The sequence below is a fragment of the Xiphias gladius genome, chromosome 14 (assembly GCF_016859285.1).
Source record: "Xiphias gladius isolate SHS-SW01 ecotype Sanya breed wild chromosome 14, ASM1685928v1, whole genome shotgun sequence".
NCBI classification, from domain to species: Eukaryota; Metazoa; Chordata; class Actinopteri; order Istiophoriformes; family Xiphiidae; genus Xiphias; species Xiphias gladius.
The window spans coordinates 23,374,925-23,400,969 of NC_053413.1; the positions used below are offsets into that span (position 1 = coordinate 23,374,925).

Genomic DNA, 26,045 nt, shown 5'->3' on the forward strand with positions numbered 1-26,045 from the left:
TAACCCCAATCCTTACCCTCACCCTGACCTGAACCTTACTCTAACCTGGACCCTAAAACCAAGTCTTAACCCTCAAGCAGCAGTCTCTATCCGTGGGGACCACAATTTTTTGTTCCAACGGAGACATAAGTCCATAAGGGTAAAGTCCCCAGCGAGATATAAGAACAAATACACACACACACACACACACACACACACACACAAACCCCTTCACTCCTGCAGAGAGGGCTTGGAGAACCGTTTAATTACTCAGCATTTTGCTCGCTGGAAAGTGGAGCGTCGCTGGTTGGACATCAACTTATGGAAAAAATATATATCTCCGTAAGCAGTATGGAAAATTTTACACATCAAATGCCTGCACTGTGTATATTCAGAAGTGTTAAGCTGTATGGGGAGTTTATATGCATGCAGTGGCTGGCCTGCTAAACACACACACTTGTGCATTCACACAGATAGCTAGGCAGGCACACACACAATTTTTCGCCTGGCAGTCAGCAGCTTGGCTCACAGGGGTATTTTTGTTTAAGTAAAGACTATAGGGCCTTCAAAGCCCAATTTGAATACATGTTTGTGTGTACTGTTTGTGTCTGTTTGTGTGCTCTTGTGCACGTGTTCATGCGTAAACATTTATAGATGTGTGTTTAACTGAAATTGTTTCTGAGTGTGTTAGCATCTGTTTACACATTTGTGTGTGTGGATATCTAAGAATCTATGTGACCGTGTGTCTATGTGCGTGTATGTGTGTGTGTGTGTGTGTGTGTGTGTGTGTGTGTGTGTGTGTGCCAACATGCAGTCAAGAACTTCCGTGTTCATTGAACAAGGAGCATGTTTAAGTCTGCGTGAGAAGGAAGCCAGCTGGAAGACAGACAGACTGAGCTTTTTGTGTGTGTGTGTGTGTGTGTGTGTGTATGTTTGTGTGTATGTGTGTGTGTGTGTGTGCAAGCGTACAGAGGATTCTTAATAGTCTGACTAGCAGGATATGAGAAAACGAAATGAAGGCGAGTGAATCAAAACGAGGCGTGTCTGTGTGTGTGTGTGTGTTTGTGCGTGAGTGTGTGTGTGTTTGTGTGTGTGTGCGTGTACATGTCTTTCTATGGTCGTGTGGACAGATTTTGATTTGAAACCATTGTTGTGTCACCACTTCAAATGGCTGTTTGAGGGTTAAGACTTGGTTTTAGGGTTAAGTTTAGAATTAGGTTTAGGTCAGGGTTAGGGTAAGGGGCTAGGGAATGTATTATGTCAATGAGTGTCCTCACAACTAATGTTTGACAAGTATGTGTGTGTGTGTCAGTGTGTGTAGTAGATTCTCATGCAGGGATAAGCAGCTTAGGGAAGGAGCATATTCTTTTCTAAGTAAATCTCATTAATTTTAATTAGCTGTATATTTAGCCCATACACCTGGATGGGGTGTAATTCCGTTTGTATATATAGCGACTAGTGAACAGAGCAGGTGAAATGACTCAGGTAGTGATTATATTGCTGTAGCCGCCTCACATTTGCATAATTTCCTGTTTTTGATTGTGTCGCGCTCCTAAGGAGGATATCACAGGCAAATATGCATTCCCTTCATTTTCCTATTGCATGCTCTATGTAGCGTTCCATGGCTCGTCCTTTTAAACGCTCACCTTTTTTCTTCTGTGTTTTTTCTTCCTTCCTCGCTCCCTACGCTGTTTCTTTTCATTTTCTCTCTCTGGTCTGTGCTCTTTTTCATTAGAGTGCGCTCGCTTTTTTCTTCCCAAACCCCTCCTCCTTCATTTTCCTGTCCCCATGCTTCCTTACTGTATGGATTTCTCTTGTTCACGTGAATGCTTCTGTATTTTTCCCTCTGTCTCCCTCGCCCTCCCTCCTTTCCTGGGTAATCAGCTTATCCTATGTGTGTCCAAGCCTCTATGTCTGCGTTCCTCCTCTCTTTGTTTCGGATTCATTCAGCAGGGAGATTAGAGATGCCTATTTGGTGCCTTTGTCTTCAACCGGCACAGTAGAGATGAGTTATACCGCGCGGCGATGGCCTTGTTGTCAAATGCCACATCCACTGTTCATTTTTGCATCATACCCTGATCAGTGTCAAGGGCCAGATGCAGATTGAAAGCCAAGGCTGACCTGTCCACTGCGCAGTATGTGAGTCTGAGGCTTCCACTTGCACCATAGTGACTGACTGATTGATTGGCTGACCTTATTTATCGTTTAAGGGAAGGCAATATTTTCCCCACACCAATTTTCACATGTATGTGTCACTCATAAAAACTCAAGGATAATAGAATAAAGCAAACAAGATTATTTCATCAATAGTTCATCAATAGACTGCTGTTTTGAAATCTTTAAACACTGATGACTTCAATTCTTCCACTTAAGAAAAGAGGAGATGGGAGTAGCAGATCTCATGAAAAGGGAATGATACCTGAAGTAAATCACAATCACTGTATTCATCAGGTACAGTGAAAGGATTGAAACAATACAGATATTCCTTGAAGCTGGTGAGTACCAATCCAGGATGTGCCATTGATAGAGAAACATAAATGTAACCTTAAAACGTGGTGCAATTGTAGAGTAGAAGATAAATATCAGATTATTTACTCCATTTTATGTTTCAACATTCAGCAGTCTGACCTCATTTACACCTTGTATTAAAATACAATGTCTGTGTGGATATCTTGGGGAAAATAAAAAAACACACGGTAATACAGTAAGTAGATTATGATCTGAGAGTTATCGGGTCCTTTAGACCACCTGCAGAAGTGACCAAACCTCAGCCAAGTGTAAATCCAGTCCACACAGTGTGTATTCCCACCTTGCAAACAGTGCAGAAAAAGTCTAAACTCACTCCAAAGTTTGCCATCGACTCAGCTTCTCCAAAGACACCGAGAGTGCCACACTCCATTCCCATAAGTTTTCACTCCTTTCCTTCCTCTATAGCATTTACAGCAGCTGCAAACTGTGGCAAAAAACCACACGTCATCATTTTCGATGCCTTCCAGGAAAGACTCATAAAAGACGACCTTTTCCACTTCAATGAAAAGTAAATCCAGGCTTTATAGTATCAAGTCTAATGATCCTACACTCATCATTGTTGTTCTTGTTGACAGTGCAACGTCCCAACTTACTCCCTCGCTTTGCATGGGGCGCATGAAAATTTTGATCCAATTACAATGCAACCATTAATGGTGATGAATAAATGCCAGGTACTGTATTAATGCAAAGGATGAAACAATGAAACAATAAAAAGTACGTGAAGTATGGGAAACAATATTCAAAGCTGATTCTGAATAAAAATTCTAATAATACCTTTAGAATAACTTTGTTTCGGATTTTAAGCTGCAACTAGCACTCAGTTCAATCGCTCTGACTGTAATCAGTCAGTCAATGCTAAAACTATCAAAAACTTTGCTGCATGTGCCAAGACCGGACGCAGCCTCAAGGACTCTGTCAGTCTGGCCGCTGATTCACTTTGACACATCAGCTGAAAAAGCAGAAGTGCCACACTGCCTCAGACAGCAGTCAAATCAGTGCCCAAACTAAAAAGTTTATCACGAATTATTTTCATCAAAGTGAATTGACTAAGTGTGTCAGGTTTGCTGACACAGAAGCTGCATGCTTGCAGCAAAACAGCATGTTCATCAGTATTTCAAGTAAGAATGAGATAATACGAAAACACATACATTCTGCAAAGATTAATGATTTATTTCGGGAATTACGTCCATGAGAGTTCATACTAAGTTAAGTACCGATATGGAGAAGTCCTTCACAATTTATTTCCAACACTGGTTCTTTATGTGACAGTACTATGTCAGAGGCTCAATAAGAGTCACCATCCAGTGAATGGACAGTGATACCCTCAGCAGAAACCAGACTAGGGAGAGTTCCCAAGACAGCACACAGGTGAATTAAAATGGCTTTATGGTTCTGGTATCAGCGATAAGATCCCCCCACAGACCCACTCCCTACCACAAGATGAAGTGATGGCATCATCAAAAAGAGGCAATAAACAAGAGCAACCCCTGCTCTTTCATTGGTGGAGCTCCTGCACTCAGGGGGAACCCACAGCACTCAGACTTAATCAATACAGATGCTACACTTTACAGCCACGCACTTGCCTCTTTTGGCACCCCGTCATAGTTGGAGTTTCACGCAGATACACCTTTCTAGGAAGTCCTTGGTCTGACCAGCTATGCGTCAGTGACAGGATAGGTGATTTCCAACCCCACAGCAATCAATTAAACACCCACCGGAGAATTCTGGCAGATAACGGGAGAAAAGGGGGGGTAGGGTTGGGGGTAGTGAAAGTGAGTGAGGAACCTGATCAAAGGAAAAGGCAGTTGAGTGCGGAGCACAATAATAAGGGCTCTTGTTGTTGGAAATGAGATGAATTCATTTATTCCAAGGCTGGCGTTGTTGTTGTTGTTGTTGTTTAGTTTGTTTAATCGGCGGTGTCGTTGTGAAGTGATGGTTTAAAGCTGACAGCTCTGCTAACGCGGGACCCCTATTTTTCTTGACCCTGAGTTGCTGCAGAGTGATGTGTCTTTTAAGAGCACCTGAGAGGAAGCTAAGTGTGATAACGCTTTGCAAAATCTCAAAAGCCCTTCTCTCTTTCAGTCTCTAAATGGCATTTGCTGTTATTATGATGATAGCAAGCAAGATTGATCTGCTCTGGTGTAATCTCACATTGCCTGAGTGGACCTGGGTGGATGAGATCTGCCTCAGATTGATGAGGTCTAATGGATTCTTGTTTGGGTGCTCCTGATACCTTTAAGATCCGATGATACTGGCACGACACTGCATTTGAATTCTGCTTAAACAAATGACTTATCAAAACTTGTGCCGTGTTGAGCTGTGAGTTTCTCTTCCTGTCGCTTACACGTGTGTAATGTTTCACCATGTCTGGAGAGATATATGAAGTTAACATGAGGACATAGCAATGTGCATAATGTGTGATGCAAATCATCCCCTGGGGGTCCAGTGCTCATGGTTAGAGCTTTGTTGGGAGTTTAATCAATCAGCCACAGCGCCTTAATTAATCGGCATGATGAACAGGAGAAATAATTGGTTTTCTGCCAGATGTGAATCTGTTGCAAACTAATGTCAGCCAATCGGGATCCAATTTGTAATCACAAAACTGATCTGGACAACAAAACACTTAAAGGATCAGAGAATAATAAACACAAGAGACAATGGGGGTAATATGGTTTTGGATTTTAAATTCTGATAGGAGACTGCTGCTTGGAGCTCTTTTGCATTGTGCTGATATATAGTGTCAGAATCTTCATCAGTCTCACTGTTGAAATCTAGGATATACATTGGTATATGTCATTGTCTTTTTTCTTTTAGAAAACACACATATTGCTAATTAATTGGCATGATCAGCATGAGAAGAATTAATCAGGCTCCTCCCCAGATGTTTCTGAATGAATCTGCAGAAAACTAATGAGAGGTGTCTGGTTTTCCATTGAAGCAGCAGATGTCATTAACTGCAGCGCACTCCGACAATACTGATCTTCCCCACTCCAATCAGACCAGGTAACCAGTGGCTGAAACAAATGGAAAAGCACCGGAGCCAGTAAATAGCCAGAGCTGAGATTGGAAACCACTGGTTTAGCCCTCTGCCAGCAGAGCCAAATGGAAAAATAGCTTAGGCCTCTTATTAATGTCACAGTGGCTAGGCGGTAATTCCCCCAGGCTCTGTGTACCTCGGCTTGTTAATGAGTCACTGCTTATCAGTCAGCCTTGTTAACAGGCAGAGGCCTCCCATCCAAACCGCCTACTGCTATTGTGTACTAGCCGTACTGTGTATTAGCCAAATGTTCCCCCATCTTGGCACACAGGAAGTCAACAGTAAACAACAGCAGCACACACAGGAAGTGGGCATCAAGCCAGCTAGAAAGAGCTGGTCTAGGGGGGAAGGAGCCCATTTTGTGGCAGGATAAAGTGAACCACTGGCAGAGGCACACACATGCAGAGCCCTCCCGCCTGTAAATCTTACCACATTACGATTGGCCCACACTGCTCCCATCCTTTAATCCTTATTCATTATTGGCCTCAGCTGGAAGCATTGGACTTCATTCAGTTGTTCCGACCAGCAGAACTCGTCGAGGTAAATAAACTATTAGGCATGTTTCTTGTCACAAATGCAAACATTCTCCTGGGGTCTGGGATCAGGCTGCTGTGGATGTGAGGGCCAGGTGGCCGATGGGGGGCCAGTGCACGCTGCTCTATTTGCTGTCTAAAGAGTGCTCCGGCAGACGGACCCTCCACACTCCACAGCAGCCCCGGGGTAACTGGGTCAGCTGCACAGAACCAGGGCACAGCCGGCCAATTGCATGCCTAATCTGTGTCCTTCTGAGAGGCCCTTTCCATCCGCAGTGCATGGCTGCACATCCAGCTGTGGAAATGCATGTCAAATGGTGCGCAATTAGTGTCTCCCCGATTCGTTCACTCGCTCTAAGCAAGCCTGGTCACAGATAAATTCAGAAAAAAACAGAGTCGGTGCTGTCCTTGCCCCGACTTTAACATACATCTAACGAAGATGAGGCAGTGGAAATGGAAGAGCTGGGAGTCCAGGGGTGGTCAGGAATCTAAATGATCGTGACCCGCAGGCTGTTGGGCGCTGTATGATAATCAACTCCATAACTCACGGGGGAGGCTTTTTGTCTCTCTTTCCTTCTTTGATGATGAAAAGAGACAATAAGTCTACATGTTTTTAATTCACTGTGTACTCTTGAGTACAGCGGTGATGGGCAGTCCTGCTCTTTCATGGCTCATCTGCTCTCACATTGATTTGCTGAGCTAATCGTTTTTCCTCTGATACATAACATTGAATTATTTATGTTAAGTAGACCCTTCAGTTCCAGGACCTCTTAGCATGGAGATCTCCATTATGACAGCTTTAGCTGACTGCCTACCCTACCCTACTCCATCTTCTACTTAACAGCTCTGCTGGTGTGTCATAACAACACCAATCAGACTGATCGGGAGAGATGTGAGCGATGGACCAGTGCTCTGCAGCTTACACACAACATTTACCTCTGAAGCTGCAACACCACTATTTGCCACATTGCTCAAATGTCTGGACACTATAGAACAGTCAATACAAGATTCACATTTATATAGTTTCCTGTCTGCTGAATTTTTGGCACTGTTCTTGGTGCGGTGTGTGAGGTCCCACGAGAGCTCAGTTCCTTGTTTGCCAGTAAGAAAGGCAACAAAATGTCTGTGTTTCTTGCGCCAACGCCAACAGGACAAATTCATGCACTTTACTTGATGAAATTATACATTTTGATTCTGATTAATGTCTTCCTATGTAGCACAAATGGGCCAAGAATTTTAATTCCAAACCTTTTTGACAATGGCGATACTTGATTTAATTGCAGAATCTCTATTAGTTTTATTTCAGCATAGTTAATATGAATATTTGATTTTACTTTGATAGCAAAACAGAATGACAAAGAGACCTTGATTACAACTTAATGGTTTACAGCCTGCCCACTGAAAGTCTCTTAAGTCAGTGCTCCATCCCAGCTTCCTCTCTTCTCTCAGTTGCACTCTTTGGTGTGTTTTCTCATCTCCTATACACTGTCAGTCGTCCCAGCCTTAATTACTCTCCTTGACTGACATGATAATGCAAAACAGTGCTTAGGTGAAACCAAAGCAAGAATTGGTCATGCACAGTCAGGCCTCCCGCTAGGCACACCTTAATCAAATGTGACGTGTGTCTGAATGCGAGCCAAAATCGTTTTCGGACCCAAATAACGAACCGCTGCTTTCGTTTCAATGACGAGCTACACGGTCGGGGTCAGCACTCTGATGAGAGATTGATATTTCATCAGCAGCACCTCAATCTGGAGATTGTTTTTGCATTTCTCATCTCCAACAGCTTTCGGGGCCTTGACAGGCCTCTATTTGCATTTGTTTAGCAATGACCTCATCCCAGCTTCTTGGCACAGTCAGATTGTTTCTCACTTTTTACTGCTCTGACCACGGAGAGCTCACAGTGATAATCCTTCACTTTCCCAAACCTCATACACAAACATGCAGAAACACACGTATGCATAATTCAACAGAAAGTAGAAACAGCTGATGTCGGTAAACAGAGCGGAAGTCCAGGAAGTGTGGTGCATGTGCCTGCATATCTGTGTGCATACATGTGTACACCATGCATGTGTACATGCGTGAACTTGCACCGTACACTCACTGATGTATTCAGATTTGTGAAATTGCGTGGGTGCGCACAAGAGAGTGCAAGGGATCTCTGAGGATGTATATTGCATGTGCAAATTAGGGAATGTCTACTAGAAGCCTTCTCACCTGCCCTATCATCTTGTGCTTCTGTGCCAAACACTCCGTGCAATTAAATTGCAACTGTAATGAGAAAATGCCAACGATTCTACCTGTGTCAATCAATTTTCTATGGATTAGGAGTCAATCATGATGCTCTATTTCGCCATCGGCACAATTTGCCCTCTAAAGGTTGTATTACTGGCAGCCAGTCACTTGAGTGTTATGTAATTGGAAAAGCACATTGGACAGTGTATTCCTGTTCACTTGGTGCTCACAGCAGGGATGATATCATTACAAAGTGCTTCTCTCATCAAATCCTCTCTTCCATCCGCTTTCAGCTGCGCTCGACTCGTCACGGGTTCAGCCACGACGAGTTTCAGGTGCCTGTATTATATGTGCGCGTTAAGTGCGTACACTCCCGTGTTGCTATTTGAGAAAGTACAAGATGATTGCTGCTTATCTCCAGGTTGCATGAACTTCAGATATCGTCCACGCACGTGTGAGAAAGACAGAGAGACGCTGAGCAGGTGAACATGAAAGGAGGAGTGCCAGCGTGCGAGCGTGCGCCTGCTCTTGCGCTTCTTGTGTGAGTGCAAATCGAGTGACTGAAGATATCACGGAGGGAGGGAGAGAGAAAGAGAAGAGGAAGCCAAGGGGCAAGTGCGCTACACCAGCGAGGACCTGTAGTGTGCATGTGCGTGTGCCGCCCTGTGCCCACGTGCAAGTCACACACATTCCTCAAAAACAACGGCAGAAATTCCACCGGGGTCTGGGTAGGTGGGGGTGTCCCATGTGCTTATTAACGGCTCTCTGATTCCCTTGTCATAATACAGGAAACAACGGAAAAGCCTCAAGTCAACAGACAAGGGGCACCACCGGAGACAGAAAGAGAGGGTCGGGGAGGTCAGGGGCCCAGGGAGGGACAGTGAGATGGGGAGAACAGGAGGCTGGTAGATAAAGAGGGAGAGAGGTGCTTACCGTAGACAATGTTGCTGTGAACCGCAGCTGCGAGTAGTACTGTCAATAAGCTGGCACTCCATAGTGCTGAGGGGGCTGATGGGAAGGCCATGGTGGGCGCACAGATCCGCCTGTCTCACTGAATCCTCAGGAGGGCAGAGGAGCTCTGGAGAGTCACCTGCAGGGAGAGCAGCAGCGAGATAAAGAAAACAAGCGGGGCATGCCGACTGGCCACTAATTGCGTCCCCAGCCATTGGTCGGCGGCTGCTGTGTAAACGCTTGGCCCACCCGTTACTCACGCGTTGCTCCATGGGTATTCATCGATCTGCTTGTGTCATACCATACTGAGAGAACTGAGGAGGGCGGGGGTAAGGGGAGGGGGGCGGTAATAGAGCCAAACAGCGAAGGAGATGGTAACGGTGGCGTCGTAAAGGTGGTAATGAGGGGAGAAGAATGGGGGGGGGGGTTCATATAACTGTGAATTTATTCATCTACTTTAACAAGCTGTGGAATGAAGGAAAACGAGTGTTTTGGACAGCACATAAACGAGCTCCAACTAACTCGCGCTAATTAGAAATAGCGCAATGGAACATTCCCCCAGCTGGTCATGGGAAAATAGAGAAGAAGAAAGGAAACAACATCACAACAGCAGCGGAGCGATGCACCTGTCGCCCGCTGAGAATACGCTTCAGTCGTGCGGTTTGCACAAGACTGGAGACGGACAGACGTGCATAATAGCGTCTCAGGCTTTCGTTCTCTCGCTCTCTCGCGCTCTCTCTCTCTCACACACACACACACAGGCGCACAAAACACACACACTCTCCCCTTCTCTCTCTCTCTAACGCACATTGCTTAAAATAGCAGTATCCTGCGCCGAGGTGAGCCCTCGGTCCCTCTGTGAAACGCTGCCTTGTTGTCCCCCCCCTGGGAGGGGACCGTGGATGGATTGTTGCCTGCGGGACGGGCGGGCGGTTAGGGCGGGGACAGAGGGTGGGACGGAGGAGTGGGGCGAGGGGGCACGGGATGGGTAGGGATGTAGGGGTTGGGTTGGGGGGAGGGTGTGTGTGTGTGTGTGTGTGTGTGTGTGTGTGTGTGTGGAGGGGGGGGCTGTGTTGATTGTTGCTCCAGCCCTTCCTGTTGAGTGATGGTGAGAAATGAAAACAAAACTAGAACAAGTGCGTCCATGGGAAATAATCCGGCCACTCCGGGCGAGATTTTTAACAAAAATTCACGCGACCTGCTCTTCCGTGGACACTTGTAATAGTAATGATGAGAATAATAGCCCAACAATAATAACAGCTCGTGGTGGCTACCTGCATCGCTGCGACGGAGCGCGGGAGCACGAGAGCAGTGATTCTCAGTTCAGTTCGGAGCGTGTTTTCTAACACCTTCTCCCTCGCTCGCAGAAATATCTGATACTAATGGGATGAGATTTAGAGACTCTTGTAAAGGCTGGGGAGAGGTGGCTGCTGCACAAAGCGCGCAGTTGTAATGCTTTTTTTTTTTTTTTTTGCCAACGGAGCTGGGACAGAAGAGGAAGGGGAGAGGAGTCGGGTAAAAGCTCAGGCAGCCCGGCAACAAAACGCATATTCAGAGTAAATTAGAAAAACACGCAGGGATTATACAGCTCTCTCCCTGGGCTGGCATAATGGATTACACACACACACACACACACACACACTCACACTCACGCGCGCGCACACATACACACACACCCTGCCACCTACCCTGAGTGCGCACACAGACACATTCCTGGAGACGGAAAAGCGTCAGCACTGACAGGTGTCTCCTGTCCGCCCTACAGGCTACAGCCTAACCCTGGACAATAACACAAATTGCGAAGCAGTGCTCTGTAATAACCGCGCACACACACACACACACACACACCGTTAGATTCCGCCTCCGGAGTCGGGTTTTGTTGGCGCTGGTCTCCAATAAGGTCCCCAGTAAGGTCCCCGCTTTGATGCGCAGCAGTCGCTTGTCCGGAGCCTCCTCTCAATCTGCTTTTATCGACTTTTTTTTTTTTTTTTTTTTATCTCCTCGTTCCTTCGCCCGACTCCTTGTTTTTCTTGCTTTTTCCTCCTCTCTCTCTCTCTCTCTTTCTCTCCCTCACTCTCTCACTCCGTGTTTGTATCTCTATCTCTCGCTCGCTCGCTCGCTCCCTCTCCACGGCTACCGTTCACTGCAGCAAAAACAGTCTGTCTGAAAGACGAGAGGGAGGGGAGGGGACAAGGCAGGGAGGGAGGCAGGAAAGGGAGGGAGGGAGGGAGGGGATTTTAATACGATTTGGCCCGTACCACCGGGGATAACAGGGCCAGAGCAGGGGCCTACTGGCTGAGAGCAACATTAAGGAGATGGAGCAGATAGGGAAGTGTGATCTCACCATACCGAAAAATCATCATAACGTTCCTATAATACTCCACAGTGAGTCCGCCCCGACCTTATCGGGCTATGGCACATGGTGTTTTAGTAGCTGGTGTGGCAGTGCGTTACCGTAGGATTTCCCGGGATAGCTCTGCTCCCCTTATCTACAGGTTTGATACCGAGTAGGTTGAGTATCCCGCTGATATTTTATCACAGGATTAGGCCTACACCCCCCCCCCCGGGATGACGCAGCAGAGGTCACCCGAAGTTGATTGTCACGGTTCTCAGTGGCCTGTAATGTTTCTTATCGCCGACATTATGGAGCTATTACTCCTATCTCGCAGTCAGGCGCAGCGCTATTTCCCGTAGGCCTGATCATTTGCAATATGGTGATGTTATTACTGAGTCCTCGGCCTTGTGGAGTTGTGCGACTTGCTCTATCTCAGTGTGTCATATCCCTACAACAGCCTACTGCTCGCCTGCGCTTCTGACACTGACTTCATTGTAGCTTTCTATATCTTTTATCACCTCAAAGTTTGTATAATAACCCCGTGGCATCGTAATGTTTCTACCCCCTGGGAATGGTTACTTTGCCAATATCTATAATCTATAATCATAGAGTGCTCTATATGGGCTAGTTCTGACGTTTCATGCGTCAAGGCCCGTTTGGGAATCAGGAGGGGGGGGGGGTGTTCAACTTGCCAGAGAGGATTAAGGATTAGTTTTACTGGCGGATTAGGTCTGTGTGTGGGGAGGCATGATGGGGTTAAACATGGATGGCGACAGCCGCACGACAGCCCAATCAGTGGTGGTGGCTACAAGCTGAAGCCGGGGGAGGTGGGTTTTGGAGAAAATACAAAATAATAAAAGCCACGGGGAGCCGGGGGGGGTTAGAGGAGTCGGGGCGTTTGAGAGATCTTCAAGCAAGCAGCTGCTTTCCACACTAAAAAAAAAAAAAAACAAAAAAACAAATAGCTCTGCTCTGGGCCCCCACGATTGGGATAATGTAGGTTTTTTTCCTCAAGCAGAAAACTAAAGTCCACCTTCAAGGGTCCTTGAAAGGATCCCAGAGAGGTCCCCACTCTGATTGAACTAAAGCAACAAAATAAAAACACACACACAGCGACCGCTGCGATCCTCATGCGCTGCTCACCACATCGTGTTTAGAGTCTGTAATTCAATACGAAATCTGCACACAAAAAATCCTGAGACGACACCATTTTCTGGCACTATGAGTCATTAATGTTCAAAGTAAACCGGAGTCTTTATCTCTCCTTCTGTCCCTAAAACCAAACGGGAGCATCTGGCATCATTAAACACTTGTTACGAGGGCGAGAAAAAGGGGCTTTAAATGTTTTGTCATTGGCGCTGCACTGGAAAAGCTTTTGCTCTGGTTTATGTGACCGACTAGCCCCAGGTGCTGAAAGCGCGCGCGAGCGAGCGAGCGTGCGTGCCCGCGTGCGAGCGAGCGAGCGAGCGCGCGCGCCTGTCCACTGAGTTTCACACGGCGAGGCTGCACGGTGCAGTCGTGTCCTGCGGTGCCTACGTGATGACCGTGTAAGACCAGAGCCTGAGCGCGCAGCCCCGGCAGCAGCTAACCGGTGGGCTACGGAGCCCGCGCTGTGCTGCTACAGCGGAGCTGTGGTCCCTGGCTTTATCAAGGCGCTGACCTCTTGCGCGCTGAAAAGGCTTGTCCATGTGAAATGGCCATTAAAATTCAGTCCAGACGCACTGAGTGTTTGGCCTCTGCGAAATAAACACATTCAGGGTAGTCTGTCTGTCTGTCTGTCTGTCTGTCTGTCTGTCGCTCTGTCTATCTGGCTCTCTATCTATTCTCCCATCATCCGTCGCATCTGTAGGCAGAGCAGCCTGGCAAGATACGTCCTGCCTGCAAAAGATGTAAAACAATGTCTGTGCCTTTTCTTTTTTCTATCTCCTGTCATCCAAAAAGCCACAACCCTTTTTATTCTCATCTCTGCCGGGACTCGAACCCGGAGCCTCTGGATTAGAAGTCCAGCGCGCTATTCCATTGCGCCACAGAGACTGAGGCACATTTTTTTCCATCAAAAGCGGGTTTATAACTCCCCCTCCCAGCCCTGCGCAGCATCCTCACCATCCCTCAGCATCAGGACCGCAGCCCCGTGGATAGTAATTTGCCGCCCTGTAGGGGGTGCTGCCGCCGCATAATCATTAGTCTCTTTGTGACTCATTGAGACGGCGAGAGCCCCCGCTCTCCACCCCCATCGCTTTCACGCAGGTTATCTCGTCAAAACATCATAATGGTGATATTATCGGAGCAAAACCAAAAGATGGAACATCTTACATCGTAAATGCATCAATAACTTTGAAGCAAAGTGCTCATTCCTTGCAGGGAATGTCTCCAGTGAACAGTCCATGTTTTTTTATTGCCTCGGCTTCTGGTTTACTCTAAAAATAGAATATATTTCTACAGATTTGGTGTGAACAGACTATAAGTAAATCCAGTCTTATACTCTGCAGAGTTCGAGCAAATTTCCCCGTCGGTCGCAACAGAGAGCTGCAGGCCGAATGGACCCCTGGCTCGGGCGGCCGTGAGCTTGTGGCACGGATCAGACTCAACGCAGGGAATCATCTAGATGCCAAATTTACTGCAACCAGACCAAAAGTCACATCGAGAGAGAGCCACTGTGCAAGTGCAGATAATTATGTCGAGCGGGCAACAGTTAAATATAGAGATGATCATCCATTAACGGAGCTGATATGGCTCTTGGGGGAATATAACACTATGAAAAGCATTAAATTAACCCGTTTTATAAAAACTGACAGTTGCTGTAGAGAGTTAACTGTGTCCTTTACAGGCAATATGTTTGATCATATGCGTGGCGAATGAATAAAATTTTGTCAATAGAAAACTGAACACAAATGCAAGTTGACCAGCATTTTTCTTCCAAGCCACCAGTAGCAAACCCATGAACTAATCTTGTTGGAGCTGGCTAGACTAGGTGGTCGCGTTGTGTGTCTCTCAGTGCAAGTTCAGTTGAACCAAGCCGAAGCATTTTCAAACCGGCTGACGCAAAACAGTTTGGGTGCAGCTTCCACCGCGGAACGATTTTCTTTGCTGTTTTTTTTTCTCCACCCCCATCCGCATTTGTTTCTGTACCCTGCATAAATTGAGTTGGACCTGACATTACACCACGGCTTGCTTTTATTCACACTAGAGGACAAAAGCTGTTCAGGTGCTCCCGTGCGTCACAGTGGGAGGTAGGGCCTGAGGCAGGCTGCCGGTGAGGTGCCTGTTCACTTACACAGCTTCCACCGCTGGGCTGCCTCTCCACATTTCAGCCCCCCTCTTTCCTCGTGTTAAAAATGCATCTGAGCAGCTGCGGCCTGGAGAAGGTAAAATATGAATGACAGCCTACAGTAAACAGTCGCTCTACAGACACTAACACACATTCCTGTACACGGAGGCGACAGACAGACACACACACACTGGTTTGGCTGGCAGTGACCGAGCAAAGTGATTAATGAATTTGACGTTGCAGCACTATTAGACAAATTACATAATGATATTACATGTAGGACATGTCTAATTTTGGCTGCTGGTTGTTAACACAAACAACAAGTGTGAAATAAACTAGGTCACATTTACATGCACTTTGCACTCTTGCTGCTGACCCCAAAGCTTTCCAGAGTATAATTAATTCCTAGGGACAAAACATCACAACACCTTTTCTGCATAGAGCATAATATATTTCTTTATTTATTACTTTGATGAAATGGGGCCTGCAGTAGGCCAAAACAGAACATATACACAAAATTCCCACAGTGCATCCAGTCCACATTCCCCTCAACACTGTCCTCTCCTCTCCTTTCTGCTCATCTCCTGCTCCCGTGCTCACAGCAAAGCCATGGCTATGGAGGTGACGATGGACAGACCAATAACTGTGTAGCCGGTGCGGTAGACCTCGGGGATTTTGAAGCCCTTTCCTATGTCCCACCACTGAATTAAATAATAATAAACAAATGAAAAAGAGAGAAGAAGTTATGCGATTTAGCATAAGAGACATCGTCAGTTTATAAATGCAGGCAAATGTAATCTGCTTTCTATTAACACAGTAAAATAAGCAAACATGTCAAAAATGAAAAACATTTTAAAATGCATAGAAATCTTACTTTTTTCAATAGCTTTAGACGACACCAAACACCAAACAGTGTAATGGCAACAAATTACCAATGAATCTCAATTATACTCCAGTAAGGAGAAAAAAAAAGACAAACAATTGCTAGGTCTATGAATCAAATGATTAAATCTTACCAAGTGGCGAATGCCATTGTAGGTGTGATAAGATACAGGGAAGGCGATGCCGAACTTGGCTAACCCAATGAGAAAGGGGCCGACAGACAGCGATTGGATCAAGTCCAGGTAGTATGGGTAATTTCCCGGTAATACCAGTGCTGCCATCGCAAATGCTGAGATAGCTGGTAACAGACAGAAGCAATAAGAACGGAGACTGGACAAGGTTTGCGTGTGTGTTATGGAATGTGTTAAAGAAAGATTTGATATGCATGCATTTCAACATGAAATTAACGTATCAAAAACCGACATACAAAAATTCTGTTCAAACACCTGAGTTATACGAGTCTTGCCTGTAAGCAGACTTCTTCCCTGCTGACCTAAAATTAAACTCAGTTTTTAATTCTAAATGCATAATAGCATTTAAAATATATATTAAAAAATTAAGTAAGTAAAATATCTTTACCAGCCCAGAGAGCTGATTTCAGACACTGTGATATTTTCATGGAAAGTTGACACGCAGTGATTGTGTATGTCTCAATATAGAGTTAAAGTGGCAGTTGAGGGCGCTGACCCTTACTGAACCCATTACCATGTAAAAAAAAAAGGAACCCAGCTTTTACAGCATGGTACATCAAGGTCAACCGTACCGATGTACTATGTCACGGTAACAATGGCTCAACCTTACACCAGGCAGATGACTAAAAGCGGTCAGAAGTCCAATTATAGACTTAATTTTCACATGCAAAGCGTTGAACTGTAATGAACATCTTCTGTTTTATAATGCCAGTAAATGCTCTTAGCAGAAATCAATAGTGATGTACCACAATGCCCTGGGGATATTGTCAGGGTCAATCAAAAGCTGACAGCAGCAGCAGAATAGCCTCACTTCGATGTTAGAATAGGACCAAAACAAAATAACACAAACAACAAAAAGGCTCACACATGCATCATCAATTTGATGTGTATATGTATCTGATATATTTTGATCAGTTTGAGGTCAAACACAACTACAGAGGGAAACAAAAGACTTGTCACTGGCACATCTATAACCTAACTCATGGATGACAAAGAAAACACGGATGTGTTACCTCCGCTGAGCCCCACGCCAGTTCCTCTGTGTGTGATGGACATCATCATAGGAACAGACCATCTGAAATGCAAAGAAAGTGCAGCACATTTACTATAATGGCATATATACTGTACATGTCTGGAACAGACTGCAAACTGCGAGTCGAAGCATTCTACTATCATTGTAAGAAATGCTTTGTGTCAGGTTAGGCTGTGATTGACAAGTCGCATCGCTGCAATGCACTACTATTTTTCAGCTTCAAGCAGCAACACAAACTCAAAGTGGTAAGACTCACACGGTGAAGCCGTGAGCCCTATGCATGAGAGGTGTTTTTAAAATTTCAAATACAAGTGAATGACAGTTGAGACTTCCACAGATTTCAGTGTCTGCATGTACGGTTAGAAATGAAGATAATGCTCTTACACAGAGTAACTTAAAACAGGTGGTAGAGTATGATTTAAATTCACTAGATCACCAGTCTTCTAAGCAACCAATTTTGTAGGATTCATAATGCCAGAGGCAACGTGCCCAGACAAAGATCAGCCATAAAAATTTGGACGGAAACCTGGCGAGCAATTGCTAGGTAGACATACTGAGCAAAAATGTGTTTTTTACTTCAGATTTTAGGATTCTAATGACTGCCCGACAGTAGATCAAGGTGCTTATTGCACTACATGTATCCAAAAGCATGAAAATTTCTGGTAATGGTGGCTTTTCCTGCTGTTTCATAGGGATTAACAGAATGAATCACTGCATGATCAGAAAATTTTATTACTTTAACAGCAATATCATTTTCAACTTGGATGATGTGCTGCACCAGACTTTTAGTGTCTTTGAAAATATGAAGCTGAAATTATAATACATAAATGAAGCATTAGGGCTGTCAACGAATATTCTAAAATATATTATATAAATGAATTGTAAAAAAAAAAAAAAAAAAAAAAAAATAGCAGACATTCAACTGTGAGAAGTAATATTCGATTGTGAAATAAAAACTTTCACTTGAACAACTGAGTCGTCTCCATCCTTTACTTGAGATTATTTTCTGAACAATAAAGGCTACATCCTGTACTGTCTGTGGGATAAAGTACATACTTGTAGATGGTGAGATGGGGAGACATGGGTCGGTTTAATCTGGCATTTTTGGCCCAAAACTTGTTCATCTCCTCCTTAGCTGTGGTTCCCATTGGAGCAGCACTGTAGTGGAGAGAGAGAGAAAGAGAGAGAGAGAGAGAGAGAGAACTGGCATTTGTGTATCGGCATCATTACTATGAGTAGTAGCAGCATATGTATGTGAAAACAGTGTTCTTGCTCTTTTTCTCTCTCTCAAACAAACACAAATGCAACTCACTGATTGTAGAGGACACTGTACTGTGGTCTGGAGAGACAGACACCCTGACGGGCCAATGTCCTGAAGACAAGAGACATGAAAGAAGTGTTAAAATTGAGACTTGCTATCAGGGTTTCTATGTCTGTGGTCAAATACTGGTTGGGGGGGAAAAAAAAAAAAAAAAAATCACACAAACCCACAGTATCTTGTACACCTCCACTTTACTTATGTAGAATTTTTAATAATAGGACTGTTCCAAAAAGCGTTTGAGGGAAAAAAAATATACAAAAAATGGATGACAGCAGATCAATAAAAGAAAAAACAAGTCAGATGTGAGAAATGAGCACATTAAGCAGAAATCTTATTTCTGGCACCTATCTTTTTGATGCAACACCAGTGACACGAATATCACACCAAAAAAAATTAAAACGGGTGAGAATATTTCAGTACTTACTCACATCTATTAATGAATTCTGTGAATAAGTACATAAATAATATAAATGATGCTGTCTACAATAACACTACAGACATACTGAAAGAATGGTCTCTTCAACTTACTACTCTTATGCTACCCTGCACAGATATACAGTACTGTTCAATAGTTTTAGACACTTTAGATGTTTAGACCCTTAATCATCACACACCACCACCAGGGAGACATAAAGAATGATTCTCAGCAACAAGAAAAACAAGGACGTCCTGCAAAAAACCGCATGACCCCCACAGAGCCTCGATCTCAACATCATGAAGTCCGTCTGGGATTACACGAAGAGACGCAAGACACGGAGACAGCCTAAATCCACAGAGGAACCGTGGCAAGTCCTCCAAGATGCTTGGAACAACCTACCTGACAAGTACCATGAAAAACTGCCCTAGGAGAATTGGTGCTGTGTAAAAGCCAAAAGGTGGTCACACCAAATATTGATTTGATTTAGGTTTTTTCTGTCTAATGCACTTTGTATGAAGTGAACTAATGAATAAAAATTATTCATGGCATTATATTGAAAGCATCCTCATTTTCTTTTTAGTGCCTCAAACTTTTGTACAGCAGTGTTCATATCTATATCGGAGGAAAGCCTTACGTAAAATAGTTACAAAAGCATGCCATCTGAGACTACAACAGTGTAGATTCCAGTTCTGAACAAGACAGGCAAACCCAAGCAAAGGAGGGTCAACTACATCTCTATCATGCGACAGAAGGAATAAAGAGACTCCTGGGGGCAGTGGTTTGATAAGCCTAAGGGACGCTGTGCTTATCTTTAACATCCGCCTTAAGTCAATGAAGTGGCCAAAGTTCGACGAGCATTCGACTTTCCCCATGGTTAATACTTTGTTAGTAAAGGCAGGACAGAGTAGCAGCGTCCAGTTAACTCCATGCTAAACAAGACTAAACCCCCCCTATTAGGAAGGCTAGCAAACGGCGGCGAATTGCGTTTGTGCCAAACAACGCCCATTTGAAGGGTAAAGGCAGCAAACAGAGCCGCTTAAGTCCTTCATTAATAATAATCAGAGCCAAAGTCCACTCTCTGCTAGCTTTCCAATATACCGGATAACTGCTAGCCCGCTAGCGTTTTGTCAGCTAGCGCTACGTCGGTCCATATTTACACTACATAAGTAGAATAAACCAAAGAAAAAAGTTACACTCAGGCGCGTTGTCCTCGGCTATAACGGCATTATGCTGAAAACGCGTCCATTATATACGATAACCCCCAAAGTATGGCCCAAAAGGCTTTCCCTTTGCCCAACCGTTATGTAGCACAGATGTACTGACCTTAGAAGCAGCGCCATGTTTGACAGGCAGCGAACGGAAGTGACGGTGGCGGATGTTGTTATTCCGCCCGTTCGTCCGGGACCCGTTTGCGGAAGGTGGGAGTCGGTCAGGCTGAGGTGAAGATGCTGGCGAAAGGCTGTGATTTCCACCTCCCCCTTTCTGCCATTCGCATGTACGAGCTTTTTGGTGTTTTTCACATCATATTACACACCCAATGTTTTCATACCGGTGAGCCTGTAGAGAAATGCGTCCATTGTCCGCCCCTCCAACTGTAAAATATGGCAATAAATAAATAAAACAAATAGGTTACGATAAAATAAATGTTCAGTCGACTAATCGATTTGCTTATCAATAAATACATTTATTGATTTATTTTAATTACAGTATATTTATAAATGTAGCGGTTTGTATACATATATCCTTGCTTTCAATTAGTCTAACAAACACATAGTGTTGTTATGGTGTGTGTGTGTGTGTGTGTGTGTGTGAATTTCTACTGTGTGTAACTTCGTCTAGTGTGTTTAGTGCTGCTCTGCCACTGTTCTAATTGTGACCTGCCAAGAGACTAATGATGAAAATTGGCTTTAAGCTAATTCAGGTACAGTACACCAAAGGGTGACCTTTTTGTTAAACATCTTACTTGTTCCCTTTTGAATAAAGTAAATAAATAAATATTGGAAACTGTTTTGATAGTCAATTAATAACTGAAGTTGTTTTCAGAGCAGAAATGCAAAATATTCTCTGGTTCCAGCATCTTAACTGTGAGGATTTTCTTCAGGACTTCTACTTGTCTAAATGAATCGATTATTTTCAGGCTAATTTATAGACAAAGTTAAGACAAAGTTCTTTGTTTGCAAAGTAATGTAAGAAGTTATGTTTAAAGACAGGTTTGTATGTTTAGTGGCCTGTAAAACCCCACGCAGGTAGGAAAACACAGAGAAACATGCAGTAGCACCCCTGTGCATTTACAGGTATTATAAATGCACAGAACAGGTATTTCAAAGTATTGAAAGATGACACAGCTGCGCGCATACACACACACACACACACACACACACACACACACACACACACACACACACACACACACACACACACACACACACTCATACAGAGAGCAAAATGGTAGCAAGGTTAGTGATACCCAGGAGCAGCCGTACACTGCGTTCCCGTAGGCCTATTCCTATATTAAAGTTGTATTCAGTATAAAAAGACACCACTCAAAGTAGACAAGGCTTACGTTGGTTATATGAGATTTGAAACAAAAATCCAACTCATTTTTAGAATCGTTTTGACATTGCCCTTGACTTCAGACTTAAAGATTTCTGAACAAGTAGCGTCCACAGAGACCTGACTCTTTGGGAGGGAAATGCTTTGCTGCCAGTTTTCTTTCCTTGACTTTTTTGACAGCGAGGTAACGAGTGTCCAGTGAATAGAAGACGAGGATATACAAAAATCGATGATGTCCGGAAAATATGAGCATTACTGGAACCTGACAATGGCTGGATTTTTGAGACTGATACCAATATTGATATTTTAGAGTTTAAAAATCTGATAACCATATTTATATTTGTACAGACATTATTGTATTAAGCAGAACGTTTTACATTTAAAAAATAAAATTGTCAATGCTCTCTGGTGAACAATCTATCTAACAGAAACATGGTTTCTAAATTACCTGTTATACCTTTGGCATTTTTGTCCTGCACTTTCTTGTAACTTACTGGCTGGCGTGCCGATACTCATAGACAGGTATCTTATAAAGCAATATTGGGTTGATATATCTGCCTGGCTGATCAACCGGTCTTTTAGTGTGGCCTGTGTGAGCCCGTGCAGCATTATGTAGAATCAACTGGTAGACTTACATACAAAGTCACAGTAAGGGACGGTGAAATGGGAGTAATGTGATTGAAAATGCCTGAAAATTTAAAATTTTGTAATGGTAATTAGTAGTGTACAATATGTGGTTTGGGTAACGTACACTTATTGGTACATATGGTGTCCTTCACAATAAAATTGAAAAGCTGTTCTGTATCTTCTACCAGTTTTAGTTCTAACCCTCAACAAACTAAAAAGCAATAAGGTCCAATGATATCAATAAGGAATGATACCAAACACCAAACTAATGAGTAATAACTAAATCACTGGTCAGGGATATTTTTGGAATACATTTTATTTGGTATATTTCACATGATGAAGAACATTTGGTATTCCTTTATAGCCAAACAGGCCACGATAAATCAGATTTGGTAACAGTTTATGTAAAGCACAAAAGTGTAATACCATTGTTCTGCTGGAAAAAAAAAGAAAGAAGAAAAGAAGAAAGAAAAACTCAAAGCACAATCAAAAGCGTATTTTCAGCCATATTTTTATGATAATCAGATTTGTGAACTGATCCATGCAATATTACAACTGACACACACACACGCGCACACGCACACACACGGTAATACCCTCACAAACACGAATACACATACACCCGCACACACTCACAGACACACAATTCCAACTGACATTTTCTGAATGTTAATAATATGTCTCCAGCTCCACCCAACCTGGAAGAGAGAGACAGAAACAGAATAAGCAAAAGAGAGAAAGTGCCAGAGACCAAAATGACAGGCGCGCAGTTTTCATAATATTCTTTTGTAGCGCTCTATTTGTATTCATCTCATTGCCTTTGCCTCTGTACATTTCCAAATGAATCCACTCATAACTCTAAGACTCTGATCAGCAGCCCGTGACACACTGATTGGCAGAAATGATTAACTTTCACGATAAATTATATTTGTCTCCCCATGTCCTGTCCCTCATCAGCCGAAACGCCGTGGCGGTGAACAGACTTTGAGCCATTGTAGTGTGCCCATATCTTGCGTATGATCTTTGGGGGCATATCTCAAGTGTCCTCATCAGCTTGCTTTAATTTCCTTTCTCATCATTTGCTACTGTTTCGGTCGGTGTTGGACAGATATAATCTGTTTTGTGGTTTTACATATGCTCACTAGTTGACTGAGTCTAAAAAGATTTCTGCCTACATGTTTGTAAATTCACACACTGCACACTGCTCAAGATTTTTTACCCTTGGGCCAAAGGAAGAATCACAAAATGTTTTTGTATAAATCCATTAACACAGTGGGAAGTAGCTTATGTTTTCACCCCTGGTCTGTTTATCAGCAAGATATTTAAAAAATTAACAAAGGACCTTGCTTGAAATCTGGTGCAGATGTGGTCCTTGGCCCAAGAATCAGATCAAATTAGATTACAGTGGTGATGTGCGTGTGTGATTTTCACCATTGGATGTTTTCTTGTTTATTAGCTGTGTTTTTATGCTCCATTTATCAAACCGAATTCACAGGCAAACTGCCAGACAGCGGTGCATTTACATGCTATTTTGTCAGAAATCAAACCTGCAAGACTAACAGTAATCAGTCAAGTGTTGCAGAGGCTGCAGCTTTGAAGGCTGGAGAGTGGCACTGCACTGAGTGGTTAGCATTCTGCTGGACGCTTGATAGACTTCAGCGCTTTGCTAAGGGTTAGGCATAAAGCCTCCTTTTTGGCTGAATGTAGGATTAATAATGTGTGTAGGTGAGTTCCTGGTTTGTAATTTATATAAAAATACCAGAAAAACCACCTTAGAATCTGCCTGTGAAAACTATGTGAAGTGCAAAAATCGCATCATGGACTTTATCCCAAAAAGAAAAATGAAAGAGATTTCAATATGACAGCTGGCACCAATGTTGTAAAAAACCCTGTTGTGTTGTTGTTCCTTTGTCGTCAATAATCATCCATAATTGCTACCGACATTGTTTTGTAAAATTGGTACCTTTACATTCCTTTTTGATCTCAGTTCAAAACAGTTCAAAGCTGTTTTTATGAAAAAATTTTTGTGCTCTTTTGAATTGATATTGGACCCGTTCTTCTCCTGCACGTCACCATCCGTCAAATGCTTGCTGAGATCCTTCTGGTCAGATCAGCAGATCAGAGCTGTGGTGGCTCTGTCAATCAGCGTGTCTTTAAAAGAGTGGACAGTCTACTCTTTTAGGAATCATTATTTTTTTAAATGATAGTACAGAGGATGGTATTAAAGGTCCTGGTGGACCTTATATAGGGATGTCAACCACTATTTCATCACCTAGCATTTTTCCCCCCTCTAGCTTATTAACAAGACAAACAAGGTTGAAACCTATTAATATTACTTTCTCTTTAGTAACTGCTTACCTCCAGGGCGCCTCCTCAGAATGAATTTACGGACCTCATCATAAATGAAGATGAGCAGACTGTATGGGAAGGCACAGAACCACCACAGGATCCTGAGAGGAATGAAAAAAGATTATAACAGGGGCAGGGATGGACAGAGTAGCAGTGAGTCACAGGCAGAGTTTAAATTGTGAAATTCATTGCAGTCATTTTTGAATATTAAGGATAAGACGTGGTGTTTAAGAAGATCACAGGCTTCATTTAAAGTCGGAGACTGGCAGGCTTATGGCAGCCTGTTAGGTCTTTAAGAGGTTATTTTTCTGTTTGTTGGAGATATGCATATGCAGGTCGTACTTCAGGGGGTACATGCGCAAAGCAACGTCCATTCCGGGGCAGTAAGAGAGGAAGGCAGCTAGAGCAGTCTCAACAAACAGCCCGAAGATCAGGATCCTGTTCCTGTTGAACAGAAAATAAGAACAAATCAGAGACAGAACAAGGTTGGAACAATGAAGGTTCAGACTAATTAAAGAAATCCTCTCTTCTTTCCTGCCCTCCTACGTCCTTTAATCCATCTTCTTCTCCACCTGCCTTCCTGCCTTACTTACTTCATGCCCTGCTGAAAGAGGGAGTTCCTCCTGGTCTTGCAGATGATGAGATCGGCCCACTGGACAACCACAATGCTGGCGAAGAAGGCGGTGTGGCAGGTGAATTCGATGATCTTCCTCTGCTCGTAGGTCTGCCAAGGTTGAGACACACACATTGTATTTATTCCTGCGTGAGTGAGGAAATATTCAAAGGGTGTTTTGGTTTGTCTTTGTCCCCGCTCCTTACCCACTGCTGGCCATAGCTATCCTCCAGATCGTTGACTTCGCGGTCGTCCCATTTGATGCGAATGCCCAACAGGGTGTGTGGGAGGAAGCCGTTCTCAGCCAAAATCACAAAGTAGGAGAAAAAACCACCCAGAGCCTGGATCATACCTGTTTTAAGAAATGTGCAGCCACATTAATAGGGGATCAATGCCACAACATTTATATTTTTTGTGATATAAGGGTCAACTAAACATAATATTACATTTTATGGTGATGCTTTATTTTACAGATCTGTAATTTCCTATTAATTTAATGAAAGTTTCATGGAGAGCACTGTGTAATTTGGTACTAATTATAGATGAAATATATACAAGTGTACAAAGTATTATTTATCTTAATTACAGTTTAGTTTCTTGTTTTGACATTATAAGCAGTTCTTGGTTTTCAGATGAATATCCTTGAAAGAACTATTCAATTTAAACCCGAGACAATATTAAAGTATCAATCATTTATAACTGAAAACCTTTCATTGTAATTAGTAGTAGTTTACACAGTTCTTTCCGGACACTAATGTCAGTGCTACTTAAACCATTTTCAGAGAAATTCTGGGATCTCAGTATAAATTAACATTAACATATAGTGGGTTTAGCTAATGGATGGGCTGATACAAGACCACTGTGTAAATCATGGGCCATCGATTAGATTTACGTAGCAGCAGGGGTAGGATTGTCTTTAAAGAACAAGTAGCAAAAATAACAGTATCTAAAGGTAATGCCTGTATTTTGACAGCCAGCAGCACAAATAAGACCACTGGTCCAGTATTTTTGAATTATTTATTTACAGGAATTGTACCCAAATATAAAAAATTAATTGATCTGTATCCCTAGAAAGTGTGTATAGCTCTAGATATTCAGCCTCAGTGCACCTGGTTTTTGTCACTTGATGTATATAAAAATTAAAAAAAAAAGAAACAGCACAGGTGATTATATTTTCCTCCCTCTGCCCTC

General features: G+C 43.4%; 3 protein-coding genes and 1 non-coding gene across 4 annotated transcripts in view; all 4 read right to left on the reverse strand.

Annotated features, from left to right (window-relative positions):
- Positions 1-11,220, reverse strand: part of cadm3 (cell adhesion molecule 3) — an 85,363-nt gene extending 74,143 nt beyond the window's left edge. The window contains exons 1-2 of the mRNA XM_040144176.1: positions 11,113-11,220; positions 9,247-9,403 (exon numbers count right to left, since the gene is read on the reverse strand). Coding sequence (XP_040000110.1) covers positions 9,247-9,337 — 91 coding nt within the window. The 5' untranslated portion in view covers positions 9,338-9,403; positions 11,113-11,220. The remainder of the gene's footprint in view (positions 1-9,246; positions 9,404-11,112) is intronic.
- A 2,339-nt stretch (positions 11,221-13,559) lies between these two features.
- trnar-ucu lies at positions 13,560-13,633 on the reverse strand. The gene has a single exon. It is a non-coding gene; the product is annotated as a tRNA-Arg (tRNA).
- Positions 13,634-15,306: 1,673 nt separating this feature from the next.
- Positions 15,307-20,151, reverse strand: sdhc (succinate dehydrogenase complex, subunit C, integral membrane protein). The gene is made up of 6 exons (XM_040143974.1): positions 20,036-20,151; positions 18,286-18,345; positions 18,030-18,131; positions 16,954-17,015; positions 15,884-16,047; positions 15,307-15,568 (listed from the first exon to the last, which is right to left on the reverse strand). The coding sequence occupies exons 1-6, from the start codon at positions 20,050-20,052 to the stop codon at positions 15,464-15,466; spliced, it is 510 nt and encodes a 169-aa protein (XP_039999908.1). The 5' UTR covers positions 20,053-20,151; the 3' UTR covers positions 15,307-15,463.
- Positions 20,152-22,505: 2,354 nt separating this feature from the next.
- The window catches only part of atp1a2a (ATPase Na+/K+ transporting subunit alpha 2a), a 34,310-nt gene continuing 30,770 nt past the window's right edge, over positions 22,506-26,045 (reverse strand). The window contains exons 20-24 of the mRNA XM_040143245.1: positions 25,061-25,206; positions 24,835-24,965; positions 24,584-24,685; positions 24,251-24,342; positions 22,506-22,590 (exon numbers count right to left, since the gene is read on the reverse strand). Of these exons, the coding sequence (XP_039999179.1) occupies positions 22,562-22,590; positions 24,251-24,342; positions 24,584-24,685; positions 24,835-24,965; positions 25,061-25,206 (500 nt within the window). The 3' untranslated portion in view covers positions 22,506-22,561. The remainder of the gene's footprint in view (positions 22,591-24,250; positions 24,343-24,583; positions 24,686-24,834; positions 24,966-25,060; positions 25,207-26,045) is intronic.